Source organism: Chamaea fasciata, unplaced genomic scaffold (assembly GCF_029207755.1).
Source record: "Chamaea fasciata isolate MVZ Bird 193981 ecotype frontalis unplaced genomic scaffold, bChaFas1.0.hap1 SCAF_12, whole genome shotgun sequence".
In the NCBI taxonomy this organism is placed as follows: Eukaryota; Metazoa; Chordata; class Aves; order Passeriformes; family Sylviidae; genus Chamaea; species Chamaea fasciata.
The window spans coordinates 9,442,240-9,463,478 of record NW_027094097.1 but is presented as its reverse complement, the minus strand read 5'-3'; the positions used below and the strand labels follow the sequence as shown (position 1 = coordinate 9,463,478).

Sequence of the window (21,239 nt, the reverse complement as noted above, 5' to 3'; positions counted from 1 at the left end):
ATCTGAGCAGTATTACAGATTAGTGAAAGGTTGACACGTACTGGGTTGCATGGCAACATTTTGGTAGCATGGGGGGGCTACAGGGGTGGCTTCTGTGAGAAGCTGCCAGAAGCCTCCCTGATGTCTGACAGAGCCAATACCAGGTGTCTCCATGATGGAACCACCACTGGCCAAGGCCCATATTATGGTAATGCCACAGAAAGAGAAGCTGGGGGGCCAGAACTTAATTTATTCTACTGGAAAGAAAATTTCTCTGGAAGACATTTCAGTGACTAAAGAGTGAAGAGGAAAGAATGGCTTGAACAGTTGGAAGAAAAAAAAAATCTAAGCACACAGGAGTCTTGTCCAGGCAGGGAAAAAACCATCTCTCACACCTGGCCAAAATAAAAGTGTGTGTCTGACGGATGCTGGGAGGCTCTGCTGATGGGCTCCAGCAAGGTTAGATGTAGGGATGTTTCAGTTCTACTGATCTCACCTTCCCGAGTCTTGATACCTGATTCCCTTGGTGTCAGACTGAATTAGTTTATTCTGATCACTTACAATACCAACGGTGCTTAATGTGGACCAGAAATAATATCTGACATGCTGCCCTTCTGCCGGGCTCTTGATGAGCAATTTGAGGTGTTAATAGCTTGGAGACCATCTTCATTTGCAGCTCTGCCATGCACAATCACATGGTGGCTGCTGAGGGACCCAGAGAAAATACATTACTGCTTAATTAACATGCAGAGCAGGACAGGGAGCTGTCATAGCATCCCCAGCAGGAAAGAGGCAGCAGCGGGGCCATGCCAAACCCTTTGGAGCAGAGGCTGCTCTCCTGCCAGATGCTCGGGACCCTCAGCTGCCACCAACTCAGCAGACTCAGGTGACTCAGCATCAGGAGGAGCAAGTGCCTGCAGGCTCAGGTCCAGCAACACCAATTGAGGGGGAGACGGGGTGATTAAAAGCTGAACACTGATTCAGCATTCCCATTTCCAAAACCCTCAATTGGTTCTAAAGTATGGGAATACAGAGAAACAGGCAAGCGGCCAACAAGTGGCCCCAGAGGAAATTAATTCCTCACAGACTTCACTGGAATGTGCTTATTTCTCTGTTATTGTAAAATATAAGCATTGTTCTAGCATCAAAATTAGATTTCCCCTTTAGGTTGCAATTAAAGCCTAATCTAATTTGGCAGAAGATAACAGGGACCTCCGAGCAGAGCTAACAGCCCTGCTCCTTCTCCTCCACCTCCCTCCACCTGCTTTTGGCAACTTTTCTCTGCATTCCAGGGTCTGCTCATGAAGGTGCTGTGCATCAAGAAGGGCCACACAAAAAAACTTGTTGGGATTTCATAAGGCCCAGCTGGAAATGTGTCTGCAGGTGGGAGAGCAGGTCACTGTGGCTGAGCAAACTTGAATGCCCTCCCCACCCTTTCTGAGGCACTTTGTAAAGTATGTGAGGGTGGGTTTAGACATAAGATTGTTTTTTAATCTGTAAGAACAATGTCAGAGTGCTTAGCATGAGATGATCTGAGAGGCAGTAGCTGCTATTAGACAGAGCAGAGCAGAAAAATCAGGATGATAGTTCAGCCTGTCTAAATGACTACAAAGACAGGGAAACATTAGATAGCCAATTGGATGTGTTTTAGAGGTGCCACAGCTGAGCTGGGGCTTTCCATGGACAAGGGCTTAGATGAAGCAGTTTCTGTGCCAGCAAGTCAGCAGTCATGATTTCCTCCTTGTTTCTGTAAAATGAGGTGATCCTGGGTGATTCCCTGGAGTATATTAAGCTATTTTGTGCTAGCGGAGTGATTGGAGCCCGTATCCAAGAGAAGCCCTGTTGCTCTGCCCTGGGACCTCTGTAGTGGAACTCTGACCTGGCCTTCCCCAACCCTTTAGTGGCTGAATTGGAACGAGGGAAGTCAGCTTTCTGCCCTAATAAGCAATTTCTTTTTTAATGTCCTTGGAAATAATCTTTACTGATGGTAGTGTTGATTTATTTTTGCCTTCTTGCTTTTGTACTGTTTTCATGCTGTGCTTTTGCTTGTTGCATATGTCTCATATCACTGCAGCCAGGGGATTTGCCATGTCTCATCTGGTGCCTCATTATTTACCTGCTGTACTGCATGATTCAATTAAGTGAAATGATTTTAAAGTGTTATTCTGGAAGGCTCTGTCTCTTTGAAGCAGATTCCTCTTTTGAATAGCCCTAAATCAACTGGGAGGGAGAGGGGTGAGGGGGGCCTTTGTTGTGGGGTACAGGAGCACCTGCCAGGGAAAACACAGTGGGTGTTTTGCTGCATTGCTTGCCCAGTGGGAACTGGGTTTGTGCCAGCTGAAATTATTTCTGTGCCTCTCCTGCAGCCACATAGAACTAAAGCCAAAAGCCTGACCTTCAGTATCAGTGGAGAGGGGGCATCTGCCTTGGGTGAGGGTCCTGTGCCCAGGCCTTCATAATGTTAGAGAGGACCCTTTGCTTCAAGAGGCACCTGCTGGTGATTCAGAGAAACTCCCTCTGGCCCTTCGTAATGATGGCATCATACCTGTCCAGGAAGGACAGGTCCCCCAAAAGAATAGGTCCCCCAAAAGGAAAGGTTCCCCCAAAAAATAGCAGACCTGGGAATGGGTCTCAGAAATTCTTCATAAGCAAATTATAGACTTCTGCTGTCCAGGAAGGGAGTTTTTCTTGGAAATGTGATTTTCTGACCAGTCTGTCCTCTTCAGCTAAATACAACACAGGAAAGGTGGTGGAGGCTTTTCTGCCCTGTCTCTCAACTCACATTTTGTTCTCAGGGGCATGTGTGATGTCCCAGTTTCATTAGATAGTATTTGATCCCTGTTTACTACATTTTAATTAAACTTGGTTGTGGTTTAATCAAATTCTGCTCATTACTTTCAGTAGGTTTTTTTTCTGTCTGATTTTACTTGACCTTTGTGTTAAATGCTGTGTTTGTAGTGGGGAGATATGCTGGGTTCTCAGTGCTGGACCAGTGGCACTGTGGTGGCAATCCACATGCCATCCTGTATTCACACTTGTGTCATTGTTTCCTTTTCTCAGTTTATTTTGAGGACTTCTGTGGAGAAGGTAAATTCATTAGCTATGAACTGTGATCATGCAGAGAGGGAAAGCGTGCCCCGCTCTTGACGTGGCCAAGCAGCAGCCAAATGTTAGACACGGTTCTCCTCCTTGGGCTTTCTGTCCCCCAGGCTTTTCTTATGGACTCTTTGCAGGGTTTCCTCATAGCAAGTTGCAAGCTTTTCTGTTCTTCTAGACATGGTAGGTTTAGTTGTGTGGGATTATCACATCATCAGTGGACTCTCTGAGGTCTTTGCTGCATGTGGGAAGGTACCCACATGAACAAAGTTAGCCCTTGAGCCGATAGCCTGCCAGCAGAAGCCAAAATCCCTCTTAGGTCAGCTTTCTATATGCCAGGAGCTGGCTGGAAGCAGATAGAATGAGAGCTGGGCATCAGCCCCACAGACAAGGCTCCATGGTATGGGAAGTGGCATCTTGTGTTCTTACTTTTCTCTGTCAAACCTCAGATAAATCACAGTGAGGTGCAGATTCCTGGCACAGCTGCTCACCACATTCATCTGTTTTGCTGTCAACCCTGCCCTTGCTAGTAATTCCTATTTAGTCTGGACTCCCTGGTTGTTCCTAGGTACAACACATCCATGCTGGATGTGCCAAGGACTTCACAGGCACCTCAAAATCAGATGTGTCATTCACCTTCAAAAGGCACTCTGTGAAGTGTGTGTGAGGTGGCCAGATAATGCTGGCACAAGACGGGCAATCTTTTGGGCAGGAGAGAATTTAGCCATACACAGACAATCTGTGCCACAAGCTGAAGTGCTGCAGCCTGAGCCAATATCCCCAACGTCTTGAGGCTCAACCCTCCCCTTCTGAGGTACACCAAGGCATTCAATCCAAGTATTTCACTGGCACTTGAGGGAAATTTTTAATAGGCATAGCTGGGGACGTTTAACAACATTAACCTGCGTGTCTGTGAGAGTGCATGTGTGAGTTTAATTTAAACACTTTATAGGTAATTGAGTGACTGTTGCAGTTACAGCAAAGTCTGTCGGATCACTTTGTAAATATTAAATTAATCAATGGTTAAGTGCTTCTAAATCCTCTTAGACATAAACCTGTGACCAGGACCGGGAGTGTCCCCCCTCGGGCTGTCCGGGGGAAGGCGTCTCTCCCTACCGACGCTCCTGTTAATGACCCCAGGGCTTAATGAGCCGGGGGTGCGGCGTGTCTCCGCGCCGCGCGGGGGCGCTGTGCGGCGGGGCGTGGTCACGTGTGCGCGCCGCCCCCCGGGGTCACGTGTCCGCGCGTCCCGGTCGGGGTCACGTGGCCGCCGGTGGCGGCGGCGGGGCCATGAACGCGGAGCGGGACCTGTCGCCGCTGACGCCCGGCGTGGTGCGGGCGCTCACCGACAAACTCTACGAGAAGAGGAAGGTGGCGGCCCTAGAGATAGAGAAGTGAGCGGCGGGAGCTGCCGGGAACCGGGAGGGCAGCGGGAATGAGGGCGGTGCCGGTGTGGGCGGCCCCGGTGCTGGGGTCAGGGAGCCCGGCGCGGCGCCCCGGGAAGGGCGGGAGAGGTGTTGCAGTGCTGGGGCTCCCTGCGGCCCCGGGGTGGCGGGAGCCGGCCCGTGATGCTTGGGTGGGTCCAGCCGTACACCGGGCGGCGGGAGGGAGCGGCCCGGCTGCCCGGTGGAAGCTGGGCACTGCGGGGGTGGCGGTCAGCCCGCGACGTCCGGAGCACTGGGCTGGCACCCGGCGGTCCCGGCGGCCCCGGGAAGGGGCTAAGGTGACAGAGTGTCACCTGTCCCCTGTCGGGGACAGCGCCGTGGGCGGTGCTCGGGCAGGAGTGATCTCTCCCAGACCTGCTCCCTATCTCCCGGCCCCATTCCACCGGGCACTGAAACTTATCCCCGAGTGTGTCAGCTGCTGGGTGCCAGCGAGCAGCCCCTGGCTCCAGGCGCATCCCAAGAGCCCCTGACAGGAGGCTCATTCTGACGGTGGGTGCCCGGTGCAGTTGCACAGCCCTGTGCGAGGTGAATACATGAGTGGCATCACTGTAGGAATTCTTGGGAGAGGTACTGCCTGTTCTGCTGCGACACGTTCAGAGTCACGGTGCTATCTTGCCTCTCCTCTGAGAGCTCACCCAAACTTAACTCGTGCTGGATCTTGTCTAGAGAGATGGGAAGTGTTACTGTCACCCCCGGCCATCGGGTGTTGCCGTGGTTCTTCTTGCACAGCTGCTGTTCCAGCAGGTCTGGGGCCTTCCTTTCAGAGCATCCCAGGCAAAGATCTGCAGGCACTTTCTGGTGTGGCCATGCCCCTCTGGTGTTGCTTCTATGTGTTCCCTGCCTGTCTTTTCACCCTCGCTGTGCTGTTCTGGGTGCTGTGCTTGGGCACAGCTTTCCCTGGGAAGGACTGTGTCCTCTCTGGGCATTGCCTGAGAGCTCAGCTCCTGCAGGCGATCTGAAACATCACCTCGGGGTGCAGCCCAGCACAGGCCTGGGACTGATGGTCCAAAGCTGGTGGGTGAGTTTTGGGTGGGAGATGTGGGCATGGTGAGCCTGCAAGGGGAGCAGTCAGGCACTCGGGGCAGTCAGTGATGTGGGGGTGGAATCGCTCTGCTGAGAGTTCAGTGAGGGATGTGGTGTGGGAACTGCCTGCCTCAAACACGGAGGGTGCTGCGTGAGAGGTCAGCAGAGAAAAATGGCACCTGGGACAGGGGTGAGGATGTGCTCTGTTAAAACCCAACCCAGTGAGCCCCTTCTGCTGTTTGGTGTGTTTAGTTTTCTCTCTTTGTTGTAGGAATAATTTATTGTGGGTGGATTGAAGTGTTGCAGGGCGGGATTCTTGCAGTGTCCTCATAACTCCAGCCTCCAGGCTACTTCAGTAACCCCTTTGCTGCATTGTCAGTGGTGGTACTCTGTGCCTTACTCAAGCAGCTCTGCTCCAGCTTACTCTGCCCCAGGATTAAGGGTTTGTGCTGACCTTACACCAACCAAAGTCTGCTTTGGGGTCAGGCAGTTCATCTGATCAAGCTGGAAGTACAACTTGGGAAGAGTATGAGGAGGAGAAAGACAGGGGCCAACCTTTTCTACAGATTTCACAGGTTGAGTTCATCTAAAACCCTTCATATAATGGCTCCAGCAGCATCACTTCCATGTCCATGGCATCAGGCCAGGAGGTACTTGCTGCCTCTTTACTCAGGAGCCTCCTCCTTCAGCTGATAATGCAGGAGCAGCTCCTGCTGCTTGCAGGCTCTGATGCTGCCCTTTTTTCCTCATTAATTAAATCTTGAGTCATTTAAACTCATGAAGGAAGTCTGTAAACTTGCTCCTGTTTAAACAAAGCTGTATCTCTGAAATGTAGGCAGTAAAATGATCACCCCAATGGTCTGTCTTGCTCGAGCTCAGTGTGTTTCTCTTCTTGGAGCAGGACTGGAAATGGAGCCATTATCCCTAAAGCAGCAGTCTCTGGATGTGGATCGGGCTGTAACTGTTGGAGAACTTGGCTTTGGAGAGTGAGGGAGGGGCTGCCTGATGTCCTCAGGGCAAATGGGAGCAGCTGCTTTGTGCAGAGCAAGATCAGAGCAGAGCCGGTGTTTGTAATTTTGGGGAGGAAATGTTCATAAACGTCTTCTGCAATGGTTTTCCTGGATTATAAAGTGCCTGACTGGCCAGTGGCATCTGTTTGGGAGTGCAAGATTCATACAGTGCCAAAGAAACTCTTTATAGAGTTAGGCAGTGAAAGCTTTTGTACCTTTTTTGACAGTTAAGGTAAAGATGATTATTTGGCAGAGTTTTCAAGGTGCCTAAGTCTGCATTATGGATAGAAATGCAGGCAAAAAGGAGGAAAAGAGCACTGCATTGGCCGGGAATCGAACCCGGGCCTCCCGCGTGGCAGGCGAGAATTCTACCACTGAACCACCAATGCTCCAGCTGCCTGCACAGCTGCCTGCACAGCTGCCTGCACAGCTGCCTGTACCTCCCTGCCTGGCCAAGGGATCTGCCAACAGGAAACTGAGGCTGAAGAGCTGGGAGGGCTAGCTAGGACCTGGAAGCAGTTCTGTAGGCAGGAGCAGGGATATGAGTCTCTTCATCCACAGCTTATGTGTTAATTATCTCTGGATACTGAGCTGCAAGCACCTGGGAAGAAGCAGGGATTGTGTATGGAAACTATGTTGGCTTTTTGTTAAATCTTGGGCCGTTTAAGAATATATTGAAATACACTGTTAGCAGTAGAGTTAAATATATGGGATATTATCTGAAGCACTGTATGGGTGTCTGGAAGGGTTAAAAACCATGGCACTGTGTGTAGGCCTGGTGGGCAGCAATTCACTGCCAAGCCACCAACACTCTGGGTGCATGCTGAGCTCACATCCTGTGCAGTACTGGAGGTAAATGACCTGGATAACCTGCCCTGTTGGAGGGGGTGTTTGAAGACCTGCTAACTTCTTCAAGCACACAGCTGCCCTGGGTTGGCCCTTGAGAGCCTACATCCTGAGCTGAGAGTTTGAACAGTATAGGAAGCTGCAGGCTGGAGCAGCAGGAGGGCAGGGAGCTGCTGTTGGTTGTGAGTAGGGAGGAGGAGAGGATTCTGGTTTCACTTTTGGGTTCCTTCAGCATTTCCTGTTTCAGTGCTGCTTTCTCTGGTGCTTGTTGTGGCTAAAAGTCCCTGTCTCTATCACCAAGCCCCTCAGCATTTGTATCAGGCAGAACCTAAACCTCCCTGTGTGCCTCCCCCTCCTCTCCCCAGGCTGGTGCGAGAGTTTGTGGCTCAGAACAACACATCCCAGATCAAACACGTGATCCAGATCCTGTCACAGGAGTTTGCACTCTCCCAGCATCCCCACAGCCGGAAAGGGGGACTCATTGGCCTTGCTGCTTGCTCCATTGCCCTGGGCAAGGTAGGTATGATGGATGTTTTGGCTTGTGCAGGTTGTGGTGAGAGAACAGCAGCTCCTCTTGTGTCAGTGTGGTGGGAAGAGTCGGGCTGGTGGCCCTGCAGCTCGCCACCTCCCTCCCTGCACTGCAGCCTACAACTGCCTTGTGTTGGAGTTTTCCCACAACACCCAGCCACACCTTGTGGGCCCAGGAGCACTTTCTGGCCAGTGTTGCATCTTGACAGCTGCCTAGGCGTGGTTAAAGGGCTTCTGTCTCTCTTCAGTCTCCAGCAGTAGGACTAGTCTCAGCAGGTTGGGTGCTAGTTTATGTTGAAAGAGTTGACAAGAGTTTCAGCTCTTCCATCTCCTGCTGTGCACTGCTGACAGTGGCCCACACAGAAATCCATCCCTGGCTCCCTCTGCCCTGCAGGCAGGAGATGAGGCAGATGCCAAGCAAACCTGATTGCCTCTCACTGTACCTGAATATCAAAATTCAGTAATAACATTCAAAATTCATTAGTAAATCCTGCCCAGCATAGGTGCACTAAAGCCATCCCAGGCCTGAGTATTTTGCAGTATGTTTCAGGGCAGTGCCGTCTCTTTCCACTCTCTATGGCATGGTGCTCAGGTAACCAGTCTCCTTGTGCCCCCCAGGACTCTGGCCTGTACCTGAAGGAGCTGATCGAGCCGGTGCTGACGTGTTTCAATGATGCTGACAGTCGACTGCGGTACTATGCCTGTGAGGCTCTCTATAACATTGTCAAGGTGGCCAGGGGCTCTGTCCTCCCACACTTCAACGTGCTCTTTGATGGCCTCAGCAAGGTAAGAAGCTTCCTCTTAACTTCCATGTGCGTTTTGAGGACTAGTCCTCATCATCTCCAAGTCAAACCAAGTTGTCCAAGGTTTTCTTTTCCAAGCAAACTGGTTTACTTTGACCCAGACAGGTCTGAAGGACAGAATCACAGAATATTCTGAGTTGGAAGGGACCCACAAGAATCAGCAAAATGAGCAGTTTCTACACAGTAGCCACTGATACTGTGGGTATGAAGTTGACTGTAAGATATCTTGTTCTCTGTCCTCACCTCCAGGATGTATTCTCCTGCTCCTTGTTGAATGGTATTAGAAAATGAGGCTGAGAGACCTGCTGCAGGCAAGGTGGCTCTGCAGCACTTTGGCTTTGTTGGGTCTGTAGCGTCAAAACTTTGTCTGTGTGTGTCTGCCTTTACAGATTTTCATGGTAACCTGCATTTCTCTCTTCTTTGAGAGTGTGACTGCTGGCCCATGAAAATCTACATAGCTGGGGGAGGTGATGTGTGCTTGATCTCCCCCTTAAGAAGTCTCTCAGGAAAACTTTTTGGAGCCTAATGAGAAGCTGGAGATAAAGGGACTTATGTATGTCTGTCCCTGTATTGTCAAAGGAGAGTAGTAACAGTCCTGTGAGCCTACTGGGGGCTGTGCTGCAGAGCAGGGAGCAGGCCTGGGAGCTACTGTTGCAATGTCTCTTTGTTTCTGTCTTTCACAGCTGGCTGCTGATCCTGACCCAAATGTCAAAAGTGGCTCCGAGCTCCTTGATCGGCTCCTCAAGGTAGTTTTGCTCTCCATCTGAGAGTCCTTGCTGCAAGCTGGAGCCATGTCCTGGCTGGGGACATGTCAGTCCCTGAGGCTGCAGCTGCTAAAGCCATCCCATCACAGTCCTGTGGCTGCTGTCAAAGCATTTCTCTCACTGGCTGCAGCCTCTTCAGTCAAGACTCTGGTGGCCTTCTCAGGCAGCTGGATGGAGGGGCTGGTGGGTTATTACAGTGCCATGTCAGAGCATTCAGCTCGTGGGAGCTGGTGGAAGCAAGGTTTGAGTCTGAGGGTTGCGGTGCTGTGCCAGGCAGCAGGAGCGCTGGCTGTTCCTCTGCTCTCCCTCCCTTGCCTAAGGGAGTCATAATGTGAGTGGAGCTGCTGCTGCAGGGTATGGGCTTGGTTCCTGTTCCTGTTCTGCCTGCTGACATGCTTTTACTGCCACAGACTTCACAGTTCCTTTTCTGCTGCTGTTCAGGGGTGAGCCGCTTCCTACCAGGTCCTGCCCTTGCTCCTTATTTTCACAGCAGTTAACCCAGTCTCCTGCTGCAAACCTTCCTGTTGAGAGATCTGCTCCACTGCACCAGGCTATGCAGCAAAACCCACCAAGCGTGTGGAAAGAGCTGTAGAGGGAAGTCAAGAGACTCTCCCACCCCAATCCACGTGGCTACATCAGAAGTGCTTGCTCGTGTGTGCAGCACAGCACTGAGGCATGAATCAGAGAAGCTTCCCATCTTCCTGTTCAGCCAGGCTGGCACACAGCAGGCGGGAGCATCCCTCTCCGGGTCCTGCTCAGCATTAGTCTCTGCCTGAGGGGGATTGCCAGCTCATTGCCTGGATGAACTGCATGATTCCTTCTCCCCAGGTCTCCTGACCTGGAGACTCATGCTTGTCATCTTTTTCCTGTCACATGGCTTAAAAAGGCTGGGTTAGGGTTGCTGCATGGGCACATGCTGGCAGTTGTTCTAACACCCTCTCATTGGGCTCTGCAGGATATCGTGACAGAGAGCAACCAGTTCGACCTGGTGGGCTTCATCCCACTGCTGCGTGAGAGGATTTACTCCAACAACCAATACGCCCGCCAGTTCATCATATCCTGGGTAGGTACATGGGGTGCCGTGTGTGCCTGCCAGTCTGAACTCCAGGGCATTGTGTCCTATCAGCTTCCCATGTCCAGGCAAACTGCAGATATCCACGGTGATGCGTGAGTTCAGGCACCTGGATTTATTTAGGCAGGTTTTTAGATCAGCAGAGTTTTTTACTTGGTTCTTTAAAAGGCCCGCTCCCTGTCACCTTGTTGCAGTGGCAGGAATATGGCACTGCGCTTCTGCCAACCTGTTCAGGACATTCCACACCAAGTTAGAAAGTGCACTTGGAAAGTGTTGCTTGTATGAACAGACATACTGTGCTCTAGAGTTTACAGTCTCCCAAGGGACAGTGCTAGACTGCTTTCCGTAATGCAGAGTTGATGGAGAGATGTTGCTCTCCAGGAGGCAAGGGACCTCCACTTGCTCTCTCCCTTCTGTGCAAAGCAGGAGCTCTTGGTGCCTGACTGGAGTCTGGGGAGATGTGTTCCCCTGTGCTCTCTCTTTTAGCCATACTGTTGCCATCCCAGGTCTGCCTAGCAAGTCTTGGCATGAGTCTCTGCTTTGTTTTGCAGCGCTGTGATTGGAAATGTACTGCTGCAGGCTGATTGCTTGCTGTGCTAGTTCAGCTGCTTCCCAAGATGGGCGACTCCACAGTGTCCTCTTCCTTCCCCCTATCCCACAAAGCTCAGCTCTGAGTTCCTCAGCATCCTCACAGATTTGGGCCAGTGATGTTAGTCGGCTTCTTGAAAACTCACTTCTTCTTTCATATTCCTCCCTGATGTAGATCCTGGTCTTAGAGTCCGTGCCTGATATCAACCTCTTGGATTACCTGCCAGAAATACTGGATGGACTTTTCCAGATCCTGGGAGACAACAGCAAGGAGATACGGAAAATGTGAGTGCGGAGGCTGGCTGGTTGTGAGGGCTGTGTCACATTCACTGTTCGTCCTTCACTTTTCTATTGGTTTTTCAACTCCTGTGTGTACCTGCAATGAACCTCCATGTGTGTGGTGGGAGACGGATTGGCTTGGGCAGTGGATCAGAGTGTCCTTGGCAAGGGCCTCCCCCATCCCATGGCCATGGAGGTTGCCATGCTCTGTACTGGAGACTGACTGTTTTGGCTTGGTTGAGTTGTTGCTTTCCCAGCACCCAACTTCAGAGCCACAGAGGCTCGTGTGGTTCTGGGATAGGCATGAGCTCTCTGAAGAAACTTGCAGCATGAGAGCCTTTCTTGGCAAGGCATCTCCTGGGTGGAGAGGAGGAGCAAGGATTGGGACCTTTCTCTACAGATACACTGCTGATCCCAAGACAGAGGCATTTTGAAGCGCAGGAATGTCTGCATGTTTTCAGGGAGTTCAAAGGATCTTGGAATTTTGTGCTGGGAGAGAGTGACTGGACTGGTTTTGTAGGGCATAAGTAAGTTGTGAGACTGGCCTAGGTCTATCCTGCTGCAAAGCCTTTCTGGATTGTCACTGTATCTTTTTTTTTCCTAGCATCCACATGTCAAGGAACAAGCACTGAAAGCTTTGGGTATCACCTGCCCCACTGCTCCTCATCAGAGAGGAGAGCCACAGAACCTGGGTGGCTGTGGGGGAGTTGTGGAAGCTGTGGGGGGCTCTGGGCTGCCATCACCTCTGTCCTTGCACTGTGTGTCCTGTGTGCAGTATCTGCTGTGGAGCAGGGTGATTTTCTCGGCCTCATCTTTCTTGCCCCTGTCTCTGTGCAGAGACGCTTCTGCTGTGCCACCAGCATCCTTCCGTGTGCACCTGGAGAAGATAGTCTCCATAAGTTCTCGCTAATTGCTCTGTCCAAGGTGACCTAGTGCTGACCAGCTGCTCTGCCTCTCCACAGGTGTGAGGTGGCTCTTGGGGAGTTCCTCAAAGAGATCAAGAAGAATCCCTCCAGTGTGAAGTTTGCGGAAATGGCCAATATCCTGGTGATCCACTGCCAGGCAGCAGGTGAGTGCACAGGACCAGGCAATAGCACCAGCCTCCTGGTTTGTGATGCCGACTGTAGATTCAGGCCAGGAGTTTTCCAGCAGGCACCAGCTCAGCTGCTTGTCTCTTCTTTGTCACTGTTCGTGGAAATCCCACTGAAAGGAGGGAACAGGCAGCTCTCCTGTAGTTGGCACAACTGCTTTTGTACTGCAGATCCCTCAGCCACCACACAGGTCTGCATCCTCCAAAGTGGCGGGGCCAAAAAAATATTTGGCACCTGTGTATATCCATCACTTCTAGGAGGATCTCCTTAAGGTGTTACTGTAACCTCGGGTGGCACTTAGTGCACAGGTCAGAGATTTAAGGATGTCTGTGGTCTTTGTGCCAGTGCTGCACTATAGCTCCTGTGGATCTGCTACGAAGGCAGTGGCAGAGGGTTACAGCTGCAGCTGGATGTGTTTCTTGAGAAGGATCTTGTTCCCAAGTTCTGCTTATTGTGCTCTTTAAATGTTGCGTAATGGGAGTGGGTTTTCTGGGAGGTAGAAAAGTATAGATAGACTGAGATTGGCTGCTCTTGATTAAATTGACTCCTAATGAATTAACACTGTTTAAGCATAAAATCTGGCCTTGGATCAGCAGTGTGGTGGTAGTGGTGCCTTTTCCAGAATTTAGGGAGGTTGTTAAAACCTCAGCTCTAGGAATGATGCTTGACCCAGACACACAGCTGCAATGGGTGACTGAAAAATGTCCTTATGCATTGGGAAGCTTGCAGAGTACATGTAAAGGAGGAAATCTGCATTATGGATTGAACTGGGTTAACTGAAACCTATTGATTGTGTTTAATCTCAAGCTCACTGGAGGTGAGTTGATCAGGTCGTACTGATCTCTGGGACTAAACTGTCTCAGATGAGGGTCTCTCCAGATGGAGCGGAGACAGCTCCTTGCTTGCAGGTGGTCCTTGGCCTGTGGAGCCAGTGCTGCCCTTTCCCTCACCTTTGCATGTGCCATGTGTTCCAGATGACCTGATCCAGCTGACAGCCATGTGCTGGATGCGAGAGTTCATCCAGCTGGCTGGCCGGGTGATGCTGCCTTACTCCTCCGGGATCCTGACCGCTGTCCTGCCGTGTCTCTCCTATGACGATCGCAAGAAGAGTATCCTTGTAACTCAGACCTGCTCCCATTCCATTCCTGCTAGAGCTAACCCACAGGGAAGCACCTATTCCAGTTTCCTGCCCTTGGGGTGCAGGTCCAGGAAAAGTTCTCCCACCAAGTGCTAACACCCACACCGGCCTTTTGGATGTGAGGGGGCTTGCAGTAGCTGGGCTGGGGCAGCTCTGGTGGGGCTGCAGTGGTTTCTCCATGGCCAGCACCTGCCCATGTGTGGGACTGCGTGTTCCTTACACTGCCTTCACTCAGACATCAAGGAGGTGGCGAACGTGTGCAACCAGAGCTTGATGAAGCTGGTCATCCCAGAGGATGATGAAATGGATGAGGCCAAGCCGTCAATGACAATACCAGCAGAGCCCACCTCGGAGGAGTCCCTCTCCAAGCCAGAGTCAGTGACCACTGGTGAGTCCCAGTTGGTCTGGGCTAGTAGAAGTGTAAGGAAGGTCAAGGGAATGTTCTCTGAGTTGGTTTGGTGTCCTGAAGCAGCTCAGAGTGCATGGCACCTCTGTTCTTGAATATTTGGAGACCTGTTGCACAGGTGATCCTCTGCTGAGACAGACACACTTGTTGCAGGCTCCATGAGAGGGTCATTGCTCTGACCTGGAGCCTGAGTGGTGCTGCGTTGCTGCCCTGGTGATCATCCCCATCCTCTCACCATGCTCCCCTTTAACTTAGTCATGAAGTTGACCTGAAAAAGAAAATTTCTGGTTTTGGGGGCAGACAAAAGAAGAGCTCAGAGAGCTGTGTTAGTTCTGGGAGAGCATCAACACGTGCATGGAGGATATGTGTGGAGGGGAAGGGTAGAGAACAGAAAGGTGAAGAATTTTGGATCCTTTCCAGATTCATGGTACTCTCCAGACCATCTGGCAGGTATTGTCCCAGTCCTAAAATTTCCAGAACATAAAAGAGGGAAGTTTGCAAGTGAGATGGGAGACCTGAAAGAGGGTTGAAGTGGAAAGAATCTAAGTGGTCCCCATGAGTCAATACTTGGGAACAGCAGTGGTGTTAGCCCTCCAACATCCCTTGGATGCTGTTGTCCTGGCATGATTAAACGTTTCTTCTGGCACAACACATATTTGTTGTCCAGGTGTGTGAAATATGTGTTAATGTTTAAATCAAAAGGGCTCATTTGGGTTCTTCTAAAGCTGCACCTTCAGCTCAGTGCTCTCCTGTATCACGCCCACCAGTGGCTTTTGGAAAATCCTGCCATGAGAGGGAGCAGGAGGATGGGATTAGGACTGAAGGATTTCCCTGTCTGACAGCAGCAGTGGCAGGCGGGGAAGCGGGGAGCTGCCGGGGCAGGGTGTGGGTGGCAGCAGGAACGTGGGTGGGTGGCAGTGGGGCGCGGGCAGCAGTTGGGGTGGCAGGAGCAGGCCGCAGGTGCGGGGGCAGCCGACATGGCAGCATTGGTGGTTCAGTGGTAGAATTCTCGCCTGCCACGCGGGAGGCCCGGGTTCGATTCCCGGCCAATGCAATCTTCTTTTTCCTCCTTTTTTTTTCTGGTTTCTATCCGTAACGTGGATCCAGGCACCTCAAAATATCAGTCTAAATGAGCATCTTAGTCTTCAATAAAGGTGCAAAAACTTTCATTACCTAACTCTGTACAGGTTTTTTTACTAGAGGAGATAAAACAGGAAAAATTACTGCTGTTACACAGCGGCAAAAACTCTATTATTCCTTATTTCCCAAGAATACCTTCTTGTTTTAAAATCTATCACAGGAGAGCTTTAAAATATCAACAGAAATGTTAATTGCTTTATTCTCCGCCCCTCTGGTGTCAAATTGCACCTTGAAGCAGACAGGATCAGATCAAATTGTGATGCCTTCCTATGAGAAACTCAGCTCTGCTCCTTGGGTGTGCTGATGCGGTGATGTTGCTTGTGTGAGTAGAGGCTGTTGGCACAAGGGGGCACAAAGAGTCAAGTTCATCTTGTCATGCTTTGTCACCGTGCTTGTAAGACCCAGTTTTAGCACAGAGCAGAGGTTGCAAAGCTGTTTGAGTCACTTGGCTTTCACATAGAGTCAGTCTCTGGCCAAGTGGAGTTGTCCTGAGTTGGATTCTACCTTCACTGCACATGTGATGTATTTAGGTATTGAAATCAAGAGAGTCAAAGGCAGCTCTGCAGTTCTGAGATACTTCTTTGGCAATGGTTGAAACCTTTAGCATGATGTGTCTGGGTCTCTGTTACAGAGGAGGGGACCCAGTTTGAGGCAGAGGTCTGAAGCTGTGTTCATCTGCATTTTGCTGGGTAAATGTAGTTCTGTACCAGCTTGTCTGGCAGCAGAGAAGGGCTTGACAAGGAGTGTAAAATGCTCACTGCAGGCAGAGGGGATCCCTTGGGTCCCTGGACCCTCAGACAATGACTAGTGATGTCTTTGCAGAAGGTCATGCAGGTTTCCAGCCTCCAAGTCCTGCTGTCTATCTTCCCCTTCACCCCACTAGCTGTGTTTCCTATTTTTCTGCCCCCAGGTTCTCTGGATGCATCTGGTGACTCCAGCAACAGTGGTGTCTTCACAGTAACCAGGTAGGGTCTGTTTGTTTCTTCAGAGGGGCTTTAGAAGGGAAGGCTTCTCGCAGTACAGACGATGACTGACAGATTCTGGGCTGGGAGGCAGCTGGGCTCTTGAGTCTCAGTAGGGTTGATGACTGGGAATGCTCTAGGAGCTGACTGCTTCTCTCATGTATATCCACCAAAATGTCTTGATTTTATGATGAGCTGAGGTGTTTCTTCCCTGAAGAGACTGACCCTGTTCCATGCTGCTGTCTTGGCAGCCTACTACAGCGCAGGTCTATGGGGCTGGACCTAGGGCTGCACAGGTCTTGGCCTCCTGCCAGCCTTTTGTGACACTTGTCAGCCCTGCACCAATTCTGTGCCCAACACGATCTCTCCTGCAAATACCTTTCTTCCCATCCAGCTATCTGAACTGGGGGACAAATCCATCTGTTCTAATAGCTTTGCTTTCCTCCTGCTGCCTGCAGTTCCTTTACTCAGAGGTGGTGATTTCCAACACTTTCATTATGCTGATGCTTATTTTTATTTGTTGTTATGATCCCCAAAATAGGATGCCTTGCTTTAGCTGCATCCTACCAGCATGATGCCCATCACAATACATCCCAGAGCAGTGCAAGCGTCAGCTTTTCAGGTTGATGGTCTGTACTCTCTGTTCCTTTTTTGCATTTCTGCACAGCCCAGCTACTCCTTGGTCTTAATGATGCCCTTAATTTTTTTCTCTCTTTGAAGTAGAGGTAATTTCATTTGCACCTAAATGTTGGTTTATGGCAGTTAAATGATTTTCCCTGGGGTTCTTTTTGTGGTTGCTATGTCCTGACCCTGCTCAACCCTTGAAGTTTAGCAAGTGCAGAAGTGGATGTGCATAGGGCTGAAATGGGGAACGGGGTGGGGAAAGAAAAAGAAGAAGGCATTGAGTCAGGAGGACAAGTGATAGCCATAGCTCTGTGCTGAAGATCTTGCACATGAGGTAGAGAGGAAGTGAAAACTGGAGGGACAGAAGCAAGGAGAGCTGGGATGACTTGTGCCAGTGTCACTGAGAGCTGAAAGGTTAACAGCTGCTTGAGCTGAAATGTTCTGACAGCAATTCAAGCACCAGGGAAAACCATCTGGGAGAGAAGGCAAGACCCTCCATATCTCTTAAGAGACCTGGTTTTGCAGAGCCCTCCTAAGCCCTTTTCAACAGGAAACTCCAGGCTTTACCATTGGGTTTACCTGCCCTGTGTGACCTCTCTGCTTGTCCAGTGTTGGGACCTGAAACATTTTCACCAAGGCATTTGTTGTGGGGGACTGACCTGGGATTGGGGGTTGGGCTGTGTGTGGCTGACGGGAGCCCTGGACATCTGCCTGGTGCTCCATCCATCACTCAGGCTGTCTGGCTTGGCTCTGGAGCTGGAGGAAGGCGGGAGCTGGCACCCGTGGCCATTAGCAGCCATAATTCACGCCGGGGAGCAGCAGCTGCTGGCACGCTGAATGCCCACTGGGTGTCAAGGCAGGACTGCAGGAAGCCATTGCGTTGCTGGGAAAAGCTGGAAAGCCTGCAAACAGAGGAAGTTGCAGCTGCCTTTTAAGATGAAGTCACTCTTTGCTTCTGTTTTTGTTCGTTCCCCTACCCCCCTGCTTCCCCCAGCCTCCCCCAGTGAGCAAGTGATGGAGCATGGCCGAGGGCCAAGCATGCAGCTCTCACGCCCCCTTCCCCTGCCCTCCCCAGCTGGCTGCAGAGGGACAGTGCTGCAGCAGCAGGGAAGGGAGGACCTTGGTCAATGGGGGCAGAGGAGATCATAGCCTGGCGTCTGCAGAGGGCCGTGTTCTGGGAAGATGCCATCCAGGAAGATGACAAGGCCTGAATGTTCAATGCATGGATGCTGGGCACATTCCTGTGGCCACAAAGTGACACATGCACCCCCCCCTTGCTCCTACAACGTGCTCCAAAAATGCTTCCCAAGCATTTGCCAGCTTTACTTGCAGGGAGTATCCTGGTGGCATCCACTAAGAAATGGAGACCATGTCTGTGCCAAGACAGAATCTGGCTGCTGGGTGAGCCTGGCTATGCAGGGCTGGAGGGGTTTTGGGGTTCCCCATCCAGATGGGGGGGCCCCACTTCTAGCTTCTGCAAAAACTGTCACTGGAAGTGGACCAGAACCACATTTCAGAGGCACTGGATCCTACTCTTGGCCTGGCTGAGCATGCTGCTGCTGTTTTAGCTGGTGTGAGTCTGGATTAGGAAGGGGAGGTGGAAGCATGGCTGCTGGAGCAGAGCCCGGGCTTCCTTCCGTCGGTCTGAGCTGCCACAGGAGAAGATCCAGATGTCTTTCCTGCATCAGGGGACCAAAACAGCTGGAAAGGGATTTTTAGGCTCTTGTAACTGCATTGGTGTTTCAAAACAAGACCTGGACAGTTTGAGACAATTTCCTGATGGTTCTCCTGGGCAGAGGGTCAGGCACAGCTGGAAGCAGTCACTGTTAGGCTGTCTCCATGATGGGACAAGGCTGATGGGATCAGAGTCCCTCACCAAACTGGATAAGGGACATGAAATCTCCAAGAAGAGCCTTTGTGGTACTTCTTGATGCAGGGAAGGCTTCATGCTTTAGGTGGTGGTCAGCAACATACGGACATGTAAAGTCATGTGTTGCTCTGCAGAAAGGGTAAGTGGGTGCCACGTGGCTGAACTTCCCAAGCCTGCATTTAACCCAGGCTTTTAAATGTGGTAGTTAGTGCTTACTACAAAGCTAAAATAGCTGCTGCTTGTCTCATGCTGGAAGCTGCCCATGCCCAGAGCTTGATGCACCTTGAAGGTGCAGCTGGGGAGCTCATGGAGGTGGGAATACTTTGGTGGAGGATGGGAATGTTGTTGGGTGCTCTGCAGCACCCAGGGGATGGTTGGCTGAAGGCAGCATGATGGCTTGCTTTAAACTGAGGCACCAAGCCTGCCTTGGAATCCCGTTCTCCAGCAGCTTGTCTTGCACAGCTTTTAGGTCCAGCATGGCTCTTCCCTGGCCCCTCTCTCCAGCCTGGAGAGAGGAGATGGCTTCTCTTTGCTGCTTCCACTTCATACTTGGGTGGGTGAGCTGGAGGGGAACCTCAGGCACACTGCCCCAGCCCTTGTCACAGTGATCTACAGCTTGTTGGACTGGATGCCTCTACCTAGACCTTGGCCTCATGGCTTCCCTGGGAGATCTTGGAAACTACAGTAAGCAGAAGGAAGCCAAGAGCACTGAAATGAGAGCGCTGAAGGACAAGAAAGTGACAGCTTGTGGGACCAATAGCAGAGAGGAGCTATTTTCCTCCTGGCCAGTGGCTCAAGCCCATTGAGCAGCGCAGCTGCCAGCCTGTATGGGAGCTGCCCTTGTGACTTGGACGACAATGAAAGAACCTGGATAGTTCCACCCTTGGCAAGGCCATTTTGCTGGGCTTGCCTAAAGGCTAGAGCCTGGCCTGGACCTTAACCTTGTCTGAAAATGGGGTCAGGAAAGCAGCTGGCCAGGCAGGAGGCCAGGAGAAAGATGACAGCTCAGGCATGGGCAGAGAGAAGGCGACTGCTGAGAAGAGAGATGGCAGAAGCCCTTGAAGAAAGGGGAGAAGTGAGAAAATGGGTTGATAAAAGGTCATGGAGTGAAGAACAATACTGTGGGCTGAGTGTAGTGGGAAAGTAAGGTCAATTCCTGTGCTGGAGGGTGCTTTCTGAGATGGGGGGATGTGCTGGGGGATGAGTCTCCTGCCCCACCACTGAGCTTGAGCAAAGACTCCCAGTATCCAGAGGTGAGAGCCTGGCACAGCCCCCATCCTTGCTCAATTTGCCCTAAAAACATGTTCTCACTGTCACAGGCGAACAGCGGGGGCGGTGCTAGGGCCATGCTCATGCTCGGGAGGAGAATCTGGGGTAGTGGGTTAGATGGAAGTGATTGCATCTGACATCTGCCCTGCCACAGATGCCGGCGCTGGGAGCCGGCGTGGCAGGCCCAGAGGATCACATTAACGCAATGCCATTACTGCTGCTCCCGCCCCCTCCTGCCTGGGGATTAGGGAGAGCCAGGCTGAGCTGCGAGCCCGGCTCTGGAGCTGCAGCAGCGCTCAGCTGCTGCCATAACCCCTGGAAAGGGGGTAACCCATCGTAGTCTGCTGTCACTCTATCTCAGAGGTTTTTAGCCCAATCTTCCACGTTCATCAGATATTTTTCAAATGTTCATCAGACGTCTCACCTTTCATGGCGGTGCCTGGGTTTTGTGCTGACTAAAGGATCTGCTTCTCCACCAGCAAGCCCCCTAAAAGGTTTATCTCAGCAGCTGTGGACAGAGGGTAGCCCATGAGGAGCTTTTCCCAGCTGCAATCCCTCCTAGTGGGAGCTGAGCCCAGTGGAGCCACAGGGCAGTGGTACATGGCGTGGCTGGGGGCTGCCTGGCTCCAGGCCAGCCCGTTGCTCCCAGCCACCTCCTGGGGTCCGCTCAGGTGGGTTTTGGCTTGAGCCACCCAGGCTCTACCCAGGTACTGCATCACAAGCTGTGATGGAAAAGGGGTTTTCACTAATGATTTTGTCACAAATCAGATTGGGAACTTGTAGAAGCAAGTTTCTACTGTGCTATTAGAAGTCCAGCATCAGCAGACAACAGTGCTGTGGTAACCCATGGCACCCTGCTTCCTGCCCGCTTACCTCACAGCAGCATGGAGCTGGTGGGATGGGACAGCGTCAAAGCCACCTCCAAAGTGCCCAGCTTCAGGCACTAATTCTCTGTGGTGTCCTTTTGGCCTCTTGCCTCTGAAAACATGCATTACCCTGAGGTTTCTTTGTCTCCATCCTGTGTAAGCAATGCATGTATTTGGTGTGGAGGTGTTACCAGGTAAAGGTTTCATTCTCCTCTTCCATATGAAGCCCTGTACTGGGAACATGGCAGGCTATGCAGCTGCCGTGGGAGATGGTTTTGCAGGAAAACCAAATACAGTGCTCATTCAGCCTGGATTAAATGAACTGGAATGCTGCTCCCTTGGACATCTCTCCCAAACTCTTATACTCTGGGTCCCTCCTTCCTCTCAGTTCCGTGTGTCTGAGCATTTGGCCCTCGGCTGTTGTTTTCAACATCAAAGTG

At 51.4% G+C, this 21,239-nt stretch overlaps 1 protein-coding gene and 2 non-coding genes across 3 annotated transcripts in view; 2 read left to right on the top strand and 1 right to left on the bottom strand.

Moving 5' to 3' along the window:
• The first annotated feature begins 4,338 nt into the window (after window positions 1-4,338).
• The window catches only part of VAC14 (VAC14 component of PIKFYVE complex), a 59,277-nt gene continuing 42,376 nt past the window's right edge, over window positions 4,339-21,239 (top strand). The window contains exons 1-10 of the mRNA XM_066194464.1: window positions 4,339-4,469; window positions 7,765-7,915; window positions 8,546-8,713; window positions 9,414-9,476; window positions 10,450-10,557; window positions 11,330-11,439; window positions 12,396-12,502; window positions 13,499-13,633; window positions 13,898-14,050; window positions 16,119-16,173. Of these exons, the coding sequence (XP_066050561.1) occupies window positions 4,366-4,469; window positions 7,765-7,915; window positions 8,546-8,713; window positions 9,414-9,476; window positions 10,450-10,557; window positions 11,330-11,439; window positions 12,396-12,502; window positions 13,499-13,633; window positions 13,898-14,050; window positions 16,119-16,173 (1,154 nt within the window). The 5' untranslated portion in view covers window positions 4,339-4,365. The remainder of the gene's footprint in view (window positions 4,470-7,764; window positions 7,916-8,545; window positions 8,714-9,413; window positions 9,477-10,449; window positions 10,558-11,329; window positions 11,440-12,395; window positions 12,503-13,498; window positions 13,634-13,897; window positions 14,051-16,118; window positions 16,174-21,239) is intronic.
• Window positions 6,872-6,942, bottom strand: TRNAG-GCC (transfer RNA glycine (anticodon GCC)). Its single transcript has one exon. It is a non-coding gene; the product is annotated as a tRNA-Gly (tRNA).
• TRNAG-GCC (transfer RNA glycine (anticodon GCC)) lies at window positions 15,052-15,122 on the top strand. The gene has a single exon. It is a non-coding gene; the product is annotated as a tRNA-Gly (tRNA).